Source organism: Cajanus cajan, chromosome 8, assembly GCF_000230855.2.
Source record: "Cajanus cajan strain Asha chromosome 8, NIPB_CcT2T_4, whole genome shotgun sequence".
In the NCBI taxonomy this organism is placed as follows: Eukaryota; Viridiplantae; Streptophyta; class Magnoliopsida; order Fabales; family Fabaceae; genus Cajanus; species Cajanus cajan.
Window position 1 is genome coordinate 56,043,105 of NC_138524.1, and position 21,913 is coordinate 56,065,017.

At 26.6% G+C, this 21,913-nt stretch overlaps 1 protein-coding gene across 1 annotated transcript; it reads left to right on the plus strand.

Moving 5' to 3' along the window:
* Positions 1-13,341: 13,341 nt before the first annotated feature.
* LOC109811201 (zinc finger protein WIP5) lies at positions 13,342-16,297 on the plus strand. Its single transcript, XM_083062679.1, has 2 exons — positions 13,342-14,165; positions 15,662-16,297. Exons 1-2 carry the CDS (start codon positions 13,608-13,610, stop codon positions 16,097-16,099), a joined length of 996 nt encoding a protein of 331 aa, XP_082918805.1. The 5' UTR covers positions 13,342-13,607; the 3' UTR covers positions 16,100-16,297.
* The last annotated feature ends 5,616 nt before the right edge of the window (positions 16,298-21,913 follow it).

Below are 21,913 nucleotides of genomic sequence, written 5' to 3' on the forward strand. Positions count from 1 at the left end.
TATTATTAAAAAGTGTGAGTTTAGGTTATAGTGACACACAAAATATGTTGTTAAATCTCATTTAAAATCAACACTAAAATTGTATGTAATTATATGTCAAATAGATATGTACTTACATATATTGTACTTATAATGACACTTGTTGTATGTCACTATGTGTAACATTTCTTGTAGTATTGATTAACTTATAATTATATATTATAAATTAAAAAAGAGGAGGGATCCTTTTACTTCAGGAGTAAGTCTATCTAGACTTACTCCGTTCAATAATTCATGTTCCGCATCAAATTTTAACGATCCAATCGTTCAATTTAAAATTTTAATGCATAGATCAAATCTATAAATTTTTAGAAAATTTAAAAATTATTTAATATTTCATTCCATTAATTTAAATTAACGGATAATTATAAAACTATTTTATACATTAATTTAAATTCAGGTTTTTATACTTTGAGATCTGTATGGTAAACAAACGGATTTTTGATAATAAACGCGTGGATAACGGATTTTGGATCATTAATCCGATCCATTAAAATGGACTTTAAATTGGATTGGATCGGACTAGATATTGATAGATTTTGAGAATTTTAAATTTTAGTCCAAACCTTAGAAAACATAAGGTATATTTGCATCTTAATTCTAACTATATTTACTTGTCTGGAAGGCATTTCTTTCGAGTAATCATTTTTTATTCAGAGAAATATGAAGGTGAAAATATTCATTCTCATGTTTCTCATAAGGTTATGAAAAATCATTCTCAAATATGTGTTATTTCCACAAATGTAAATCTTTCATATTTGACACGTTTTTCATTCTCACAATCAAGAATGGATATCTTATATTAACCTCCATGAATATGGAAACTATTTTTTTTTTTTTTTAGTAATTACCTCTTCCAACTTTTTCTTCACCAATTTTATTTTTCTTTTTAATTGAGTTTTTTTTCTTTCTAAAATTCATAAATATGAAACAAACATTCCTAAAAATATAATTCGTCAAAACAAACGCCAACGTAAATGATAAACAGTTACAAAAGTTAAAGTGTTAATCACCTATACACTGTTAGTGTAAACAGTCAATCAGAGTCGTTAATAGTACCTTTTTATATGTTCATTTAATTAAATTAAAATAAAAAAAGTCATTATTAACGACTCTGATTGATTGTCAGTGTAAAAAACATTACACTAGTAGTATATAAGTGATTTACTCAAAAGTTAAATATAAGAAAGTGATGATATATGTATCAAAAGATTAAAATATATATACATAGCACATTAAAAAAATGCAGAAAGCATCAAGTTACAGCCAAGTGTAAGAAGACCTAATATTAAACTTGACTTGGACACCCATGTGTTTCTGCAGCTTGCCTGAAAACACGGGAATACGCCAATTAATTGAGTGCAATTATTTTAAAGACATTAATTGACACTTTTGATATAATTTTTGTACTGCGTATCACTCAATCAAACATGTACTTGAATATGGTAGGAAAATATAATTTCCCACTGTCAATTTCCTGCGCCTATAGGTTCACCTATATATGACCAGTATATAAGTAGTAAATTCGGTAGAGGTGAGGGAATTTTTCTTCTCATATACATACACAAGAATTCAGTAGTAAATAAATGTTATTAAAATACTTTATATATATACATAAAGTCATAATATTTATACAAATTAATACATACTTTGATTTCCTTAAACTTACACTAATAAAAAATTATACTAATTAACAAGTCATTGATTTATTAATTCACTAAAATTAGTTGGCCAAATTTGCTAGTAGAATTCCATGAGACTACTGAATATTTTGTATAATAATATAATCATTAAGAATAGAAATTATGATAATGCTTAACATTTTTTCAAAAGTAAATGACTTGTTTTCAGAATGTTAGTTTGGCGGTTAAACAATAGAAGATAAATTTAAAGGACTATAAACAACTAAGTTCGCCTTTTTTCTTTAATACATTGATGTTGACCGAGACTTTGAATTCAATCAATGAAGTTAAGACTACTCTCTAATGTATATATTACATCTATTTTGATTTATATTTATGAGGTATCAAATTATTTTGGATTAATATCAAATTTTGCATATAAGAATATGGAACTTTCAATTTAATCATGAGTTTTGAAAAAAAAAATATTTAAAATTGTTATTAAGTAGTGTAATAGTTGGTAAAGTTACATCGATTTAGAGTTTATATTGTAATAGTTGATAAAAGTTAAAGTGGTGTCAATATTGATTCCTCTCTCTCTCCCTATAAATATAGAGACAAATCCAAAAAAATTATTAAGTGGGGACAATAAAATATTTTATATTATTTTTCCTAAAAAATATAATAATTTTGTGAAAAATACAATTTTATGGTAAAAAATTTAAAATACCTTATTTTTATAAATTACAATTGTCTTAAAAATAGGGCGATAATTTTTTTTCTTTCTCTTTTTGTTTGAGATTATATTTTAATGTCACTTTATAAATTTTTGTGACTTATTTAATATTAGAGAAATAAAATAGTAAAATTAATAGGATAAAAATAATAAAATTATTAATTTATTTTCTTTTAGTGTCTTCTAAATTTCTACACTCATTTAAAACAAAAATATTTTATGAGTACAATGTCTATTTCTTTTATAAGAGTAAATTTCTTTATTTAAATATGTTTAAATTAAAAAAAAAAAACTGTGTGACAATTACTCTCATTCCTCTTAATGTGAATCATCTCCTACCAACATATACATATATATCATCAAAGGGTTAAAAAATAAAAATAAAAATTGAAAAACAACCTACATTAGTAAACTAAATTATGACACCTTTAATGAGTAAAAACATAATCAATCTTTTAGTCAAAAAATATAATATATTATAATAATAAAAGACGAGGAAGGATCTACATATTTCAAAAGTAAATCTTGATAGACTTACTCTACTCAATAATTCATGTTCTACATCAAGTTTTCAATTGTTCAATTAAATTTTTTTAATGTATATATAAAATTTATAAAATTTTTATAAAATAAAAAAATTATTTGATACTCTGTTTTATTAATTTAAATTGATGGATAATCATAATTAAAAAATATTTTATATGTTATTTTGAATCTATCTAATAAAGTATCATCTGATTTTCAATTTTTTAAAAATTGTAAAAATTTGTAAAGTTGATCTATATATTAAGAACTTTTAATTTAACAATTGAATTTTTTAAAATTTGATATAAAACATTTGTTATTGAGTAAAGTAAGTCTATCAAAACTTACTTTTTGAATAAGTGAAATTTTTTCTTCATAAACAATTAAGATGATTTTGTCATAAAGTGAAAGCAATTAAAACAATAAAAAAATATTAATATATTTTATTATATTAGTTATAATAAGATAATTAAAATATAATTAGTAATATTTATTTTATATAATAATTAATATTATATATATATATATAAATAAAATGAACAAAAATTTTAGTAGAAATAACGGCACTCGCTATTTATATATATATATATATATATATATATATATATATATATATATATATATAGATATATATTTATGACACACCCAAATTCACCATGCACCAGTGAATAATTTGAAAACTTAAATATTTACTTATCAAAACATGAATGAAATATAAATTAAGATTTTCAAATTAAAATCATATATATCATAAAATCATGATATAAGTTTAAAATATTCACTTTTCATATGTATTACTAAATCTAGGTTTACAAAATAATAAACTACTACACACTATTATATATATATATATATTAACGAATAAAGAAATTACTTGCAATGAAAATATTATAAATTTTTCTGCATACAGACTAATATTTATATTAATTTTGATGAAGAAATAAAAAAATATATATTTAATTTAGAAATTAAAAAAAAAACTGTATATATTCAGCCTATCACGATTCGACAATAGAACTTTGTATAAGGCCCGTATAAGCTATTACTATAAGTTATCTTAGAAAACTTATGAAAATATAAGATATTTTTATAAAATTACTTAAACATAAGATAAGTTTAAATAAGTCATTTATAAATTCTATCATACAAAACTTCAATAAATATAGATCTTATGAATAAACTAATATTTTATCATAATAATTATTTTTATTTGGAAATTTATTTAAAGAGAGACTTGAAGGATGTACTTAATTGAATTTTTATTTCTCAGAGATTTTTTTTTATATAATATCTTAATTAAGTACTAGGGAAAATGCACTAAAAAAAAAATGGATTTAGTGACCACCAAAATCGGTCGTTAAATTGCTAAAATCGGTCGTTATTTGCCTTAGCGACCGAATTTAAGTAGTCGCAAAAACCCTAGTCGCAAAGCTATATAGCGACCAAAAAAATTTCGGTTGCTATTTAGCGACCGAAAATTTTGGTTTAGCGACCGAAATTTTTGGTCGCTGTTTAGCGACTGAAAATTTCGGTCGCAAAATGGTTGCAATGATTTTGGTCGCTGATGTGTATGGGGACCAAATTAGTGACCGAATAAATTGGTCGCTAAAGATTTATTTTTTATTTTATTAAATTTTATAGACGTCGCAAATTCGGTCGCTACGAAATACTCATATTTGACCTCTTAAGGATTTTATTTCACAATACTTTACTTTTCAGCATGTTTTGTCCTTAATTACACAATTTTTGGGAAACTTCCCAGAAGGTCACCCATCCCTATATTACTCCAAGTCAAGCACGCTTAACTGTGGAGTTCTTATGAGATAAGCTACAGAAAGGCATATGCATATTGTTCGTATAGGTAGTACAAATTAATTCATTTAAGTCATCCTCAAATATACAATCTCATACTTATACTATCTTTGGATCCCTCTCATTTCTGTGTATCCGAACCGTTATAAAAATATAATAATATATTTAATAATTATATTACCAATAATAATAATTATATTATATTTAATTAATCTTTATTTATATATACTTACTTTTATAATTAACAATCTACTTATTTCTATTTAAAATTAATATTATGATACAATTTAAATTATTTATTATAAATTTAAAAATTTAAATAATAATTTTTATATTTTAAAATGAGAAGGGTTATAATAACACTGGTATAATTTTTACTAAGTATTACATTGTTCAATAACTTTATATTAAATGTGAATTTTGTAAATCCAACCGTTAAATTGAAAGTTCATATCACTTTATATGTTTATATCAAGTTTTGTTAAAATTGAACAACAACTTGAAGGTAATCAAAGTGTCCATATTTTAATATATTTTGAAATGTATATGTTACGTCAATTTTATTTTACAAGAATGAAGTATCAAATCATCTTGAATTCATATAAAATTTTGTATATATGATCTAAGAGTAAAAAACTTTCAATCTAACAGTTGAATTTATAAAATTCACATTTAATATAAAGTTATTGAGCGATGTAATACTTAGTAAAAGTTACACCTGTGTTATTATAACACTTCTCTTTTAAAATATTATTTTTATAAATTAAATTTTAACATTTTAAATAAATTATTAATTAATTTAATATATTTATTCATCTTAAATCTAAGATATAAAATTCAAAAAATGTATTTATCCTTGTTTTATTTTCTAATTATCAACCATTAATAAAATACTAATTTAAAATCTTATCAAGTTATATTATAATATTTTCATATCAAGTTTAAAACCAGATATTAGTTATAAAATATGTTAATTTGTGTTGGAATTTTATTTCAACATGAAACTTTAAAATAAATGTGCGAATAAAAAAAACTTCGTTAAAACAGTCACATATTCTATTGGATAGAGAAAAAAACAAGGAAACACATTGTGATGTATTAAAAACTGATAAAAAAGAACCAGTGGGTGGTTTGCCCAATTAGTTAAGGGGGAAGACTTAAGATTTTCTCCATGTAAGTATGTGTGTGGATTCGAGCTCTACTATCAACAATTTTAGCCTTTTTAAACAAAGCAGGTGTAATTGTAATAAAAAGGAGGTGTATATATCATAAGTTAAATACTATGAACATCTATGAGTAAATTAAAATCAAAGGATAATAATTTTTTTAAATTACTAAAAAATATTTCATTTTATAATTGTTTCACAAATTCTTACTAATTTTTGTATAAGTCAATTGCTTTTAAACAATGAAACTAGCACGATTGTATCAATTGAATTGAATGATTAAACCTAACTTTTAAAATAACAATTGAAATAAAATAAGATTCATGAAAATAATTTCAAAATATATTAGGTAAATAATTTTTATATATAATAAAATTAAAGACAAGGATTAAAATAATCAATGGAGTTAATGTAATATTCATTTATAAATATTTAAATAAATTATAAGTAGCAAGGTATTATTTAATTGATGTTTAAAATAAAATATTTTATAATATCTAAATGAATTGATTTTTAAGATAAACTATTATATACATATTTAATTAATATAATTTTAAAATATATATGTATAATTAGATATATTTTAAATAAAAAATTTTATATTAAAAATTAATTTATCATTAAAAAAAATAAAAATATTTCAAAATATGGTTGTTGTTGAATCAGTTTCCCATGGTGGAATCATATTCATATATAATAATAGAATCATGTCTCTTCAAAGAAGCGATATCTACCCCAAAGTAGTACGAACATAATCGAAGATAGATGGTATAACGTATTTTAAGTAATTGATCTCATGTGTTATTGGTGTATATATTTATATATATGTATATATATATATATATAAAATTTATTTTATAATTTTTATTTATTAAACTAATGGAACATTAATTATATTTTATCAATTTTAGATTTGTTTGATAAATTTTTATTAATCCTTATATAAGCCAATTATTTTTAATTTAATGGAACTAACATGTTTATATCAATTGAACTAGATGTTTTAGTCAATTTTGAAAATAATAATAAAAATAAAATAAGATTTATGAAAAGAAGTTTATTTATCTTAACAAAATTGGAAAGCACGATAAATTATGTATTTTCATATTATCTAATAATGTAATAAAATATTAAGCATGGTAAATTTCTCAAGAGAAAAATAAATAAATTTTCTAGATAAATTATTATTTAAATTAGTCTATTTTTTTAAAAAAAGATTCAATAAAAAGATTATTATTTAATTTTCATTTATAGCATTATGTTTCTTATTTTTTAATACATCATGATATATTAATTATCTATTTTAAATTATATAATTTGTATTATTTAAAAAAAATTAATTTTATTAGGAGGGTATTAATTTTTATTTCTTATCATTAATATTTTTATCATCATAAAAATAATATTATATATTTTTATATTTGATTTCATTTAAAAGAAATATATTTCTAAATTTTTTAAAAAATTTACATTTAGCGATCGATTTTAATTTGGTCGCTAAAATTATTATAAATAATAATATTTTTTATTTTTTTTAGCGACCGATTTTAATTTGGTCGCTAAAATTATTATAAATAATAATACTTTTATTTTTTTAGCGACCGATTTTAATTTGGTCGCTAAAATTATTATAAATAATAATATTTATTTTATTTTTTTAGCGACCGATTTTAATTTGGTCGCTAAAATTATTATAAATAATAATTTTTTTTTAATTTTTTTAGCGACCGATTTTAATTTGGTCGCTAAAATTATTATAAATAATAATATTTTTATTTTTTTAGCGACCGAAACCCGTTCCGTCGCTATTTTAATCAACAATTATTATTTTAGCGACCGATTATTTTTCACTAAAACATTCGGTCGCTAACTAAAATTTGCAACCAAATCATATTCGGTCGCTAATTATATCGCTATTTGCGACGAAAAAAAATCGGTCGCTAATTTCGGTGGCTAAATTGACTTCTTTTTGTAGTGATGAGACACACCATGCCTCATTGTTGTAACATCTTCATTTAAAAAATAAAATAAAATAAAGTTGCTTACATAATATTTATAATATAGACTAAATTAATTTATTTTAGTTGAGTCTATAATACAAATAAATGATGTTTTTAATAATTAAAATCAAATAGAGATAGGTTATGAGTGTCTGAGAAGACTTTGGGTTAGACTCTTGAACACAACTCAAAGCTTTATTAACAAGAGAAAGGAGAAAAGGTTAGGTTGTAATCATCAATTTTCAGAAACCTTGAGAGTATCTATCAAGAAAACGCTAAAAGAGAACCTTGAGGAGCAAGTGATGTAGCCTTAGAATAGTGAAGGTCATGCTCATTTTCTTATGATCATCATCTAAGGTCCTACTAACAACAAACATATCTCAAGAAATCCAACTAGCAAGAGGAATGTGAATGAGAATGGGAAATACTTGCTTTCAATAGAAGAAATTGCAAAACCAAGTATTGATCAAGTTAGCGCAAAATCTATTTGTGTTTGTTGCCTTGGAGATCATCACTCGAGGCAAGAGAATAAGCGGGATTGTCTCACCTTGTGGGCATGTATGAGGAATATATGGATAATTAGGCGATCCCTAAGCCTCCTTAAAATTTATGTGTGATGTGTTTGATTAGATGAATGGTTTTCAAAGATTGTTGTGGTTGTGCAATGACGAATGATGATGAATTTCATGAATTTGTGATGTTGATTTATTGTATGCCATGTTGTCTCCTTTAAGGGTTAAGGTTATGTGCATAATTTAGAGGTTTTGTTTAAATTGCATGAATTAATGTAAATTGATGTTATTTAAGCATATTGCGACTAGATTAATATTTTACCAATTAATTTGAAATGATAGGTGTTAAAGATGAAATGGAAGGGTTAAGGAACCCTGGTTCGTGATTATGTGAAGTGTAGAATCTGCAATGATGCCCAACATGTACTAAAGGTGCTAGGTGAGGTGAGTGGGATTCTCTGTGCAGTGGCATGAGAAGATCCATGTTGGGTGCGTGAACCACAAGGAGACCCTAACCCTCTCAATATTAGGTGAGAATAGTGTCTTGTTAGGCATCGTTTAACTTTGAGTTTTGAGAAATGCCTTGCTAGGTGTGGGCTCAAGCATGTCAGGTATGCAAATGTGGTAAAGAGACCCTTGACCTCTCTATGTTGGGCACGATGAATGCCTCACCAAACCTAGTGACGTCAATGACTGTGAGAATAATTTGATGTGTGAAAAGAGAATAAAATTAGGAAAAATAGAGGGAGAGACATAATTAAGAAAGATAAGACATTATTATAATTGAGAAATGATGAAAGGAGATAAGATGTTTCCATAATTGAGGAATTAAAGAGAGGGGAAGAGTAAGGGAGAATTATAATTAAAGGAAGAGATAAACAACAATGATGTTGATGATTATAATAATGAATAAATAATAGAAGTAATTGAGAATGATGAGATGTATTAGATGGTTTTTTTTAGAACTTTGCATGCAATGTTTGGGATGTTTGATGCATTGAGAGATGTTGTTGATATATTTGAATATGAGAAAATCCAAGGAAGGCTTAGTCCTTTGAGAAGTCTAGATAGAAAGGTTTGACAATATGATGAAGATGGTGCTATATATGCATTTGCACTGTTGTTGTTCTTGATGTAATTTGATTGAGAATCCATGCATGCATCCATACTTTTTTTGGAAGCAAATGTGTTTCTATGTAGAAGGTCTCTATGATATTATACATTGGTCTTAGGATGTTATGATGGGAAATCTCTAATGTTGGATGGGAGGCTACCATGTGTATGTAGTTGTATTATCTCGATTGGCTCCTATTAGAATTCCTTCAAGTGAGAGTGGATTAAGCACATAGGTGTGCATTGTGTGGCATGCAGTTGTGTGGTAACAATGTGCTCTTAGACTTCTTCAATTTCGAGCGGCTTGTGCAGAGATGAGATTGGTACTACATGTACATATAGTTAGTAACATAATGAGTCTACATGTGTTATTGAGAAGTGGATGTGGATGGTTTTGAGATTGATGTGTTATATGTAATTATTGTGAATGATATATGAATACTTTGAATTGGTGTGTGATGAAGTTGTGTTTTATTTATAGAATATTATTCGTATTTATTGTATATGTATATGCTTTACACATGTGAAATACATTCTCACTCTTCTTATGTTTGTGGTTGTCATTTTCTTGTTGGAGTGAACATCAACTTCAAGTATTGTTTGAGTCAATGAGATTGAGCATGAGGATGATGAAACCTGAGATCTTGGTCTTACTTTTACGAGTTTCTACTCTGATTAGTGTGACATCGAGACTTTAGAACCTAGAATTATGTTTTTCCTTGTTCGTGATTTTGAATTTCTACATTTTAGTGATTTTTTTAAAGTTCTTTTATAAACTTCTAAAGGTTGGTTTGTATATGTTTTGAACTTATTCTAATTTTATTTTCCTTTAATACAATTAGAGTCTAATAATAATAATAATAATAATAATAATAATAATAATAATAATAATTTTATTATTATTATTATTATTATTATTAAGATTGACTCCAATACTATTTTAAATTATGAGTTTGAGTTTAACTCAATCTTAAAATAATTGATTTATAAATAAAAGTTATTCCTATTTATATATTCAATTTTCTCCATCTCAAAATACAAAACTCTGAACACTTGCATTGTTGCCCAAGGTATTAAGATCCCATGAAATCTTTCCTCCTGATCATGAATTGGTAGTAGTTAATGGAGCATATACCATAGAACCTAGCTTTTGTCTGTCAGTGTCTCTGGTGGCTTCATTGTCACATTAATTCTTCTCTCCCTGCCACTATTTCAAATTAAACTTTCCTTTCATTTTCAAGCTCACTCCCTCCACGCCTCAAACAGTTTGCATGCCGACTACTCCAAAATCTTGTGCATGACAGTGCTCCACGTGTTGAAATCATGTTGCACTGGAAACTTCTCTAAAGGGACTTGTGTCAAAGGAAAAAACAATGGAGTTTACTATAGGTAGGGGCTCTCACTCTAATACCTGCAAACTACGTAGTAGTGGTATCATAAGAATTAAAGAAACGACAATGTTGATGTCATTTTCTACAGGCTAGTGTTAGTAAAATATATATTTCAATTTTGATTAATTAACATGCGTGGTAAATTCCCTATTTCTCTCAATCCGCCAAGTCTTTTTCCTAGTGAGGATTTGATTCGTATTCCTCCATATTCACATTCATATATTCATATTCATATTCATGTGCGTGTGACTGAAAATGAAAATCATAAAGTAATAGTTAGTCATTTGGTTTTCCTTACTCGATATAAATTTTAGTATTAGTATATATCCTTGTTGTAAGATACATATATATACTTGTGACATGCTACTTTTCTTGTACAATTTATTCTCTTTTAATTGCTTAATAATAATGTTATTTTTGGGATTTGACTATTTTACATTGAGTAATTTATTTTAAAGAATAAAGTAATAATTTCAATTGGTAAGAAAAAATAACAATTAATAATTTTTTTGAACAGTTAAAATATTTATTAATACACTGACGTAAACACAGGTAGTATAGCAGACAGAAAAAAAAATAATAAAGTACATTACTCAGGAAACTAAAACAAATTAGATCACTATTGTATATATTCTCTATATTAACGTGGTCAATAATTAATATTATATGCACAATTACACAGCTTAACAAATTATGCATGTATTCAAACATCAACCTTAATTAATTATTTTTATCAGCAACTAAGGCTCCTGACCTCTTTAGATGATCTAAATCCTTAATTTTGATTTAAAAAAATTTATTCGATGTCTTGATCAGGATTAGGTCTAAGTGGTGATTCCCCTACAAAAAATGTTTATAAGTTGATGTGGTTTAATTATTTTTTTCTGGTGTATTAATCCCCTTGAGTATATGAAAAGAAACCATTAATTAAATTTCGATTGTATATAAGTTAGGATACTCATTATATTTATTTTTAATATTTTTTAATTTATCAATGTAAATAGCATGCTGTTCTAATAATATGATAAATTGATGGTATATATCTTACTTCTTTTTAGTAAATAAGCAAGAGTATATTTCTTATGGTTTACGAAAACTTTTACTTCTAGTTTCATTTTTTTTAGTGTAGATTATTATAAATATACTTTATTAAAAGTAATTCTATTTTAATTAAAATCATTCACAATATCTATCTGTGTGAATTTTTTTCATTTCCATAACTATAACTCTATCACTAACAAGTACTTGGTCATAGTGGAATTAGATTTAGTCTTTTTAAATAAAGTTTCATAATTCAAATCTTATTCTTATATATATAAAATAATTAAAAAAAGTGATAAAATACAATAAAGTCTCACTGTTAGAACAAAACGATAAACAAGTATTTATATAAATGCCTAAAGTCCTCATCGGTATCAAAATATTAGTTAAAGAAATCAAACATAAATCATTTGAACCAATTGCCATTTAGATCAACTTATAGTTCATGACTATTGCTGTTGCTGTTAATATGTATAATTATTTGATTCATGTGTGAAATACATGTTACTTAATTGTTAAATCATTGCTATTACAAAGTACAATACTAGTACTATATGGTGTTAAAACTTACGGACTCATCACTCATGTTCATCACGTACACTGCAACTCCATAGGTTGTGAGAGAAGCTTTACCCACAAAACTAAATTAATCACGTGCATGAGAAAATGTACCAACGCCTGAATTAGAACAGATTTCGAAATTATCAAACCGAATTCAGACACCAAAACCAATAGTGCATTTTGATATTTTGTTGACCGACGAGGCAGCAATGGTAGAATTAACATCATCATTATGTGTGCAAAATGTAACAATCGCTGCTAAACACGCCCACCCAAGCAAATGCTGGATGTAGCCAACTATGAAAGAATAAATAAGGATATTCTCATGTTACTTACTATTACGAGGGAGTGCTAGCTATTATAAAATTAATAATAAAACTTCAAATTATTTATATATAATTTATTAATTTGTCATGACATGAGTTACTATTGTGTCCGTAATTAATTTATATATAATCTTTTTATTCATTAGAATGTATTAAAAATTTCCAAATTTTTGGATTTTATTTATGGTTTGACAGAGTAACTGGAGTCGACTTATTGATAAAGAATTGTGATAGATATATAAAAATTTAAGTTGGACCTGCGTTGTGATTATTATGTATTTTTGTAATAAATTTTATCTAAAATATACTAAAAGGAATATATAAGAAAATATATTTAATTGACAAAGTATTTGGTTGACACAAGTAAATATTTTGCTGTGGTTAAAAATAATAGAAAGTTCTCTCTCTTGTTCTCATTTTTTTAAACTCCATATCCCTCTTTGTGTGTGGTGGTGCAACCAAACACAAACTCTATCTCCTGGGAGACAAACTGCAAGTCTAATCTCTGACTCTACCTTTGCCTTTCCCTTTCGCCTTTAATTGGCTTGCAGGGGGTAATTTCTTGACTTTCCATACACTTTGGCTTTCTAATTCTTTTACCTTGAAACTTACTTATATGGCTCTCCATTCCCCTTAATAATATCCACTCTCTCTCACACACACACATACTGTATGACTATGCACTAATATTCTTATATATCACCAAAGAACCAAACCATATATCACCAAATTAACTTTCTCCTACGCCAAAACATCATTCACTATGGCAGATCCTCAGTCCAATTTGTTCCATGAATGGTTCAACTTCATGCTCCTCCACCCTCACTACTCTTCTTCTCAACCCTACCCTCTTGCTAATTACTCAAACAACAGGTTTGGAATTCAATTACAAGGAGCGTCATCTTCTTATTTGGCTCCTCCTCCTTCTTCCCCTCCTCTCAGAGAGGCCCTTCCTCTGATAAACAAGATAAGCTTCACACATCAGCAGCAAAACGAACCCTCAAATGTTACGGAAGAGAAAGAAGAGGACAATAACAAACATGAAAGTGCTGAAGATGGTGATGAGGAAACTGTGACTGTTGCCCTACACATAGGGCTTCCAAGAATGGATATTTCTTCTGATCTGGGGTCATCAAGGGTGGTCTCAACTTGTATGGAAATGGGTGAAAAAGAGGAAGTGAATATGATTTCTGAACAGCCTTTGGATAGATTGAACAAGGGTCAGTATTGGATTCCCACCCCTTCACAGATTCTCATTGGTCCTACACAGTTCCCATGTCCTGTGTGCTCTAAAACTTTCAACAGATACAATAATCTTCAGGTACGGTGGTCTCATTCACATAAGTAAAAGTAATCAGCCACCCCTCTTGTCTTGTTTCTGTACTTTTATCCTTGATTATAAAATATCCTTAATTTCCAATTTTGTTTTAATAATTATAACATTGAATCAGAAGGTATATAGGCCCCTCCTTGTGTGTTTCATCATTTTTGTTTCCTATATCGGCCTTTTGCATGGTCTTCTTTTGTTCTTTTGTTCTTTTGTTCTTTGTTTCTGATCTAGGTGACTATTTGGTCTCGATCTCAGTACCTAAATTAAGTTTTGTTTTGTTTGAAAACTTGAAGTCTCTTCCTTCTGCTTTTATGTCACCTAGAACATTGTGCTGCACCAGACTGCAAAGTGCAAATGAATGGAAAGTAAAACAAATTATTAATAACAATGCTTCTCTCATATTCAGATTCAGATGTTCCTCGAGAAAGCCTGAAAGCCTGAACTTAATACAGCCTTTTCAAAGCACAGCAAACGGTAAAAAGGAAAAAAAGAAAATTGTTATTGATAGACTTGTGTGTGATGAGATCATTAATTTCCTTATCAGATGTCTTAATAATAAAGAGCCAGTCCCACGTACCCCAGACACAATTTAAGTAGAATTAAGAAAACATAGTTATATGTCTGAACAGTTAACCTTTTTAATTTGTAAAAATTTTGTACGAATTTAGGTCACTGCTAAAGTGTCATCTTATTGTGGAAATAAGAAATTAATTACTTGAAAAGTTGCTGGGAGACTATGGTACTTACCTTTCAATTTGTCTACTTGCCTTTTTATTTTTATCATATGGCCTTCCAAATTTGCATAGGAATATGAAGGAGAAGCCACAAGAAACTAGGTTGCTTTGTACCTGTATTCAATTTTATATGGCCTTCACTAGATGGTTTCCCTAGTCAATTACTTTTTAGGGAGCTATGAAACAAATTAAAGCCCACAGAATTTGTATATGTATCTAATATATATTGTTCAGTAAAACTCTCATATTGTACATGCACCTTTATTTCTCTTTCTGAGAAAACTTGGTTTCCAATTTTATTGTTGTATATGAAGTAATATTGGAAGCAAATTTGAACCTTTGATTATAAATTTCATAACTAGGCATGATAAATCATTTATTGTTGTATATGAAGTAATTGGAAACAAATTAGAACCTTTGATCATAAATTTCATAACTAGACATGATAACTTTAAAGGTACATCAGAATACGATTTGATTCTTGTGCATGCTCAATTTTTTTTTATAAACAAAGATATTATTTTTTACAGTATAAAGAGCGTAACCAATATTTAAACAAACAATAGCCATCGATTAATTGTATAGAGTACAAAGACCCATATATATTAAACAATAACCATCAGTTTGAACAATAATTCTAAGGGGGCACGTGCATCAATCCTTTGCATATACCCATTAATTAATACATTGTTAATTTTGTTTCACTATGGGGAGTATATTAATATGAGTTTAATCTCATGACCTAATTTTCAGATGCATATGTGGGGACATGGATCTCAATACAGAAAGGGGCCTGACTCTCTAAAAGGAACACAACCAACAGCTATGCTAAGGCTTCCATGCTTTTGTTGTGCACCAGGTTGCAAGCACAACATTGACCACCCAAGGGCAAGGCCTCTCAAGGATTTCAGAACCCTTCAAACACATTATAAGAGAAAGCATGGCATAAAACCCTACATGTGTAGAAAATGTGGCAAAGCATTTGCAGTAAAAGGTGACTGGAGAACACATGAGAAGAACTGTGGCAAAATATGGTATTGTTTATGTGGGTCTGATTTCAAACACAAGAGGTCCCTAAAGGACCACATCAAGGCCTTTGGCTATGGCCATGGTGCTTTCGGCATTGATTGCTTGCAAGAAGAAGATGAGGCAGCCTCTGAAATTGAACATGATGGAGAGAGTTCAATGTGAAAGTTAGAAAAACATAAAAGGGTGAACCCTTATATATCCAGTTTTACATACATGCTTGTAAAAGACTGTCTAGTACAATTGACTTGATGTCTATTTTTCTTCTTTTCGGTTTTAGTTTTTCATATGTGGGTTGCTACCTTCGTTTTAATTAGAATTATGTGTACTATTATGATTATGATCCTCCCTCCTTTTTCTTCATATGGTCAAGTATGTCATGCTTAAACGTAGTTAATGCACTCAGTCTTGAGAATGAATGAATGAATATATATATATATATATATATATATATATATATATATATATATATATATATATATATATATATATATATATATATATAATGTACAGTACTGTAGTGTCTAGGGTTTATGTAGAATTCCAAATGAGCAAAATCACCGTGGTAGTGTGAATTACTTTTATGAAATAAGTTTCTCACGGAAATTTGTTAGATGATTTTATTATGCAAATTTTGTATTTTCTCACTTCAGCGAAACTTCACAAGTTTGCCAGAACTCTAGTTATTTAATTAATCAATGTAAAGAGAGAAGTAATTTTTTTCCCATCATTGTACAAGCCAACGATCCATATATTGTCCTCAATATACTTTTCAGTGAGCTTTTAACATCTCCGTAGAGAGTTCATATTTTATGAATATAATACACAGCACATCATATACGTGAGACAGCAACATCACACCTCAGAAGTCAGAAGTGTGTATATACAATATACAGAGTAGTGCAATGACTGATGATCTAGAGGACTCGAATTAGGACAAAATTTAGATGTGCTGATATATATCATAAGTATCCGTCACACTATTTTCCTAATTATTGGTGCATCAATTTTTGTTACCAAGATAAAATGTATAGTTACATTGAAAAGACAACAGCAGTTTAATAAAATGAAATATGATAATTAACTAATTTTGATTCTAAGAATAATATTATTAGTAGTGATGATATTATATTAATTATTATATATGTCTAAATTTTTTTTTCTAAATTGACTTTAACTGATTTGCAATTTTGGCTAACAAACTTTTTTTTTATTAATATTTATTATTATTACTAGTTTTTAATTAAAATTTTATTTATTTTTTTCTTAAACAATTCACTTTTTAAAAATAAGTTGATTTTTCAGAGGAAAAACTAATTAATAATGAAAGTTTTCAAATTTGGGTATTAGTAATATTAATTTTTATTTTGTTTTATTTTTTTTCAATTTAAAAATGTTAAAATATGGTAGGAACTATTTTTCATAAATTTATTTTATTAACATGGTGAAAAATGAAGTAATAATAATGCCTGTTGGTTAAGTTGTCCATCAAATCAAATCACATAAAAAATCAACGGATAACTGAGTTAAAATAACCTTTTTTATTTTATAGTTTTTTGACAGGAAATCTTTTGTCAGAATATTGCCAATAATTTCAAATACATGTGTAATAAGAAAATATCAATGTTTGGTGACAGAAATTCTGCCAAGATCGATGAATGATAATGAATTGTCCACGTGATCTTGGTACATAGTTGCCCCAAAGTACCAGAATTCAATTTTAAGTGATGTTCAAAGTAAATCAAAATATATATAAACCGGAGAGTAAGTCACATTATTTAGCATGCGGTGGTATGCGGTGGTATGGGTCTTATGGTTGTTGAGAAATAAGAAATAAGATTATATTTTAAGGAGTTATTTTTTATTTTCTTATACTACTAGATTAAATAAAAATTCTGTCATGAGATTACTTCGAAAAGGACAAATTTTCAAATAAAATATATTTTAATTGGTGTGTATATCCGATAGAATGTTAAGAAAATAATAATTTTGTTATGACGGAAAACAAATCCTAATGATTGTTGTTATTATTATGCTAATTCGTTGTATTCTCTTGCATAGTTTTTTTGAGAGGATGGATTATAAAAGAAAGAGGTTTTATATTATTCTTTTATTTAACCTTCACATCATCATGTACTCTTACACATTTTGTGTTTCAATGAAATTTTTTGATTATCAAAATATATATATATATATATATTTTTTTTTATATTGGCTTCTTTTATTAATTTATTTCCATTATTGACAAAAGTGACCGATCGAAGCCCTTGCATCTTGGAAAGATAAACACTATCACTACTAGATTTTAATCTTTTAACAACATTTTCTTGTTTACATTTGTTAAAATGTTACTATATATTAAATAAATATTATTTTGTAACACTTTTTTGAAAAATGTCATTATAGATAGAATAACATTTTTTATTTCAATATTATTCTTTCTAATTGTTTTCAAAATCAAAGTCCCATATCGAATAATTTTTTTTTACATAAGTTATTTTGCAACATTTTTTTGAAAAATGTTACTATAATTACTTCTAAAATTAAAGTCCCACATCGAGTAAAAAAAAGTATATTTCTCTTATATATAATTGTAACTCATAATTAAAGTCCCACATCGAATAGATTAATGACTTATAAAGAGTATATATACTCATATAGTTATATTTAAAATAAATGAAATTTGATATTCTATATATAAGTGGTGACTAACTAAAAATGTATTTCCCTAAAAACTTAAGGAACTCTTAGAAGTTAATTAACTTTTCATTAGACAAAGGAGCGACTTGGAGATAAAAAATATTGAATTGATCCACATTAACTTGTTGGCTGCATAGAATGGAGGTTCTTAATAGATACATAATTTGTTTGTTATGTTGCTTTAATTTAGATATGATCATCATTTTCACAATTCTACTCCTAATGGTTGGAATACAAAGAATGCTTAATTTTGGTGGAGACGTACATTTTCTTAGTGGAGCCTCATATGGGGTTTTCAAATACCATTCCAAGAAGAATAAAATCAGGCATGACTTGGGTTAGGAGGATCCCTCCAAAATATGTTTCCTCTTTTTTTTTTTTTGTCAGTAAATTTGAATATTATATAAGACACAAGATGTGCTAAAAAGAACAGGACTCATACACACCTCACACAACTTACATCAGCGTAATCCTAATCTCAATAACAATACCAATTCAGCCTACCTATGGAACCCAAAATACACAACAACCAGATTCTAGAATCTTAGTTTATACAAAAAAACAATTGCATATGAAAAGATACAAAGTAGTATATTGTTATAATACCTCTAGGAATAAAACCTTCCTATTCAATTGTGCCTGTCATGTGTAAACTAACTATTGCACATGGTAATATCAAGCAAACCAAGATCATATTAATTTTCATTATAATCTTGACATCCCACCATACTTACCAGTCAGGGCACACACTAATTCCCTTATGACAGACTCGTGGCTCCCTCCATGACAGAAGGATGTGATCACCCTCCAACAAGCATACTCTAAGATCAGTACTCCATTGGGCATAAGAATAGTTAAAATCTTTTCAAAAAACCAGAAAGCCATGTCCGTCAAAAGAACATGATTTGTGGCATGACTATATGATTATCAAAAGTCTTCCCTTTGACGATGCAATCGTTCCTATGTTGCCAAATGCACCATATGACAGTACCCCAAATGTCTCGCCATTTATCCATAACCTGTCTTTTTAGTATCCCATTAAGTGAATGTTGTCAAAAATGCTCCGAAATTGATTGTGGCATCACAGTTAACATCCTCACCCACTTATAACATTCTTTTCAAATTTCCTGAACTTCCTTGCATGTGCATAATAAGTGCGATAGAGATTCGTCTTGTAAATGACAGAGGGCATGAAACATCATTGTCATCCAAAAGTACATTTCTCCTCATCAAATTTTCCTTTGTTGGCAATCTATTAAGAAACACTCGCTAAATTTAAAAGTGATACCTTTGAAGGGGACTTGATCTTCCTCATATTCCGGAATAAATGTATCCAAACACTCCAAATATGTTTCCTCTTGTTTTTATCACATTTCTATGCATAAGAAAGTGATAAATCCCATAGTTTAGGTGATGGGCCAATTATTGGACAGGAAATTAATAGGACTAAAGTGCGGAGGGTTTACAATAGAAGGAAGGAGACTAAAGGAAAGGGAAGAAATATTAAACACATGGCATTCGTGTCAAGACCGTTGATGTAGGATATACTTATATTAATTTGGATAAGATAGGTTATAAAGATGAGTCATTTTTCATGGTACTACAAGAAAATTGTTAATTAGTGAAGAAATTTAGTGTGAGAAAATTTGTCTCACTATTCCCTTGTTAAATAGTGACAAATTCGTGATAAAAAATAATTTTTATCTAAGTCTTAGCTAATTTGCGAGGAACACAAAAGTAAAGCTAATGTGTCATTATATTAAAAATAGTAAAGCTTACTTTAGCGAGGAAAAAGTTCTCTCGCCAATCCCTTACAAAAGTAGAGATAATAAAAGTTTATTTAGCGACGGAAAGTATTTCTCGCCTTTCCCTCGCAAATTTGACTGTATTAAATTTATTTTTTAAATAAAATAAAATTTTCATTATATAATATTAATTACATATATTAAAGGTAATATATGAGTATGAAAACAGTAGTTAATAGATGTAGTTAATGTATTTTTTAAATTATAGATATTTAAATAAAATAACATTTTCATTATATAATATTAATTACATATATTAAAGGTAATGTATGAATATTAAGATATAATTTATATAAAAATATTTTATAATATCTACATGAATTAGTGTTTTATGATATAATAGTGAATTGTCTTATATGTAAGGGATAAAAATATAATTTATTTGATATTTTAATATATGAATAATGGATAGTGTAATAGTACTTATGTTACTTATAGAAAGAGAGTGTAAATTACATTAAATTAAATGTACTAAATCATACATTTTTATATAAGAGTGGAGATAACTGGAACACACACATCTCTTAGGGGATGTTAACATAATTTACTCAATAAAATAAGTTCAAGCATGATGTTGTATAATTGGTAACAAAATTATTTTTCAAAATATATAGTAAAAATATACCATAAATTAGATTTTGCACTTCCTTTATTTTACAAATTTAACTTTACACTATATTAGTTGGTGTAAAAAAATATTTACTCTATTTAAAACTAACATATAGTATAATAAAGTTGGGTCAAACTTGAACTTGTCTATTATATTTTTCAATCTTGATCAGATCGATTTTAAGTTTACTAATATGGTTGGATAAATTTGAAAATTTAATAGTTAAAAATTATTTGATACTTTGTTTCATTAATTCAAATTAATGGATAATCATAAAAATATTTAAATATTGAATCTACATAGTGTATCAAATGATTTTCAATTTCTTTTAGAAAATTTTGTAAATTGATCTATAACTTTAGAACATTTAATTAAATGGTTGAATTGTTCAAAGTCAACATATAACATAAGTTATTTATTTAATAATTTTTTAAGTTGAACTTGGTTCTATTATTTTTAAAAGGTTCAATAATTGATTTTCTTATTTAGTTATTAAATTTATTTTGAAAAGGTTGAATTGAGTCTTTAATTTTTAAAAATGAGATTAATTTAATCAATTTTTTCCTTTTAACTTCAAATATTTTTTTTTTAAAAAGAGCAAATTTAATTTTAAAATAAATCAAATTCAACACATTTTAATAAATAAAAACTTAATTGATACCTTTGTAAATAAAAATAATGTTATTAAACGTAAGAAAAAAATTAAAGAATGAATTTTTTTAACAAATAAAAACTAACATAAAAATTAATAATTTAGATTTCTATTTCTGTTAGTTATAAAATTTTCTTATATTATATAATAATTTATATTATTTATTTAATACTTTTTTAAGTTGAACTTGGTTCTCTTATTTTTAAAAGGTT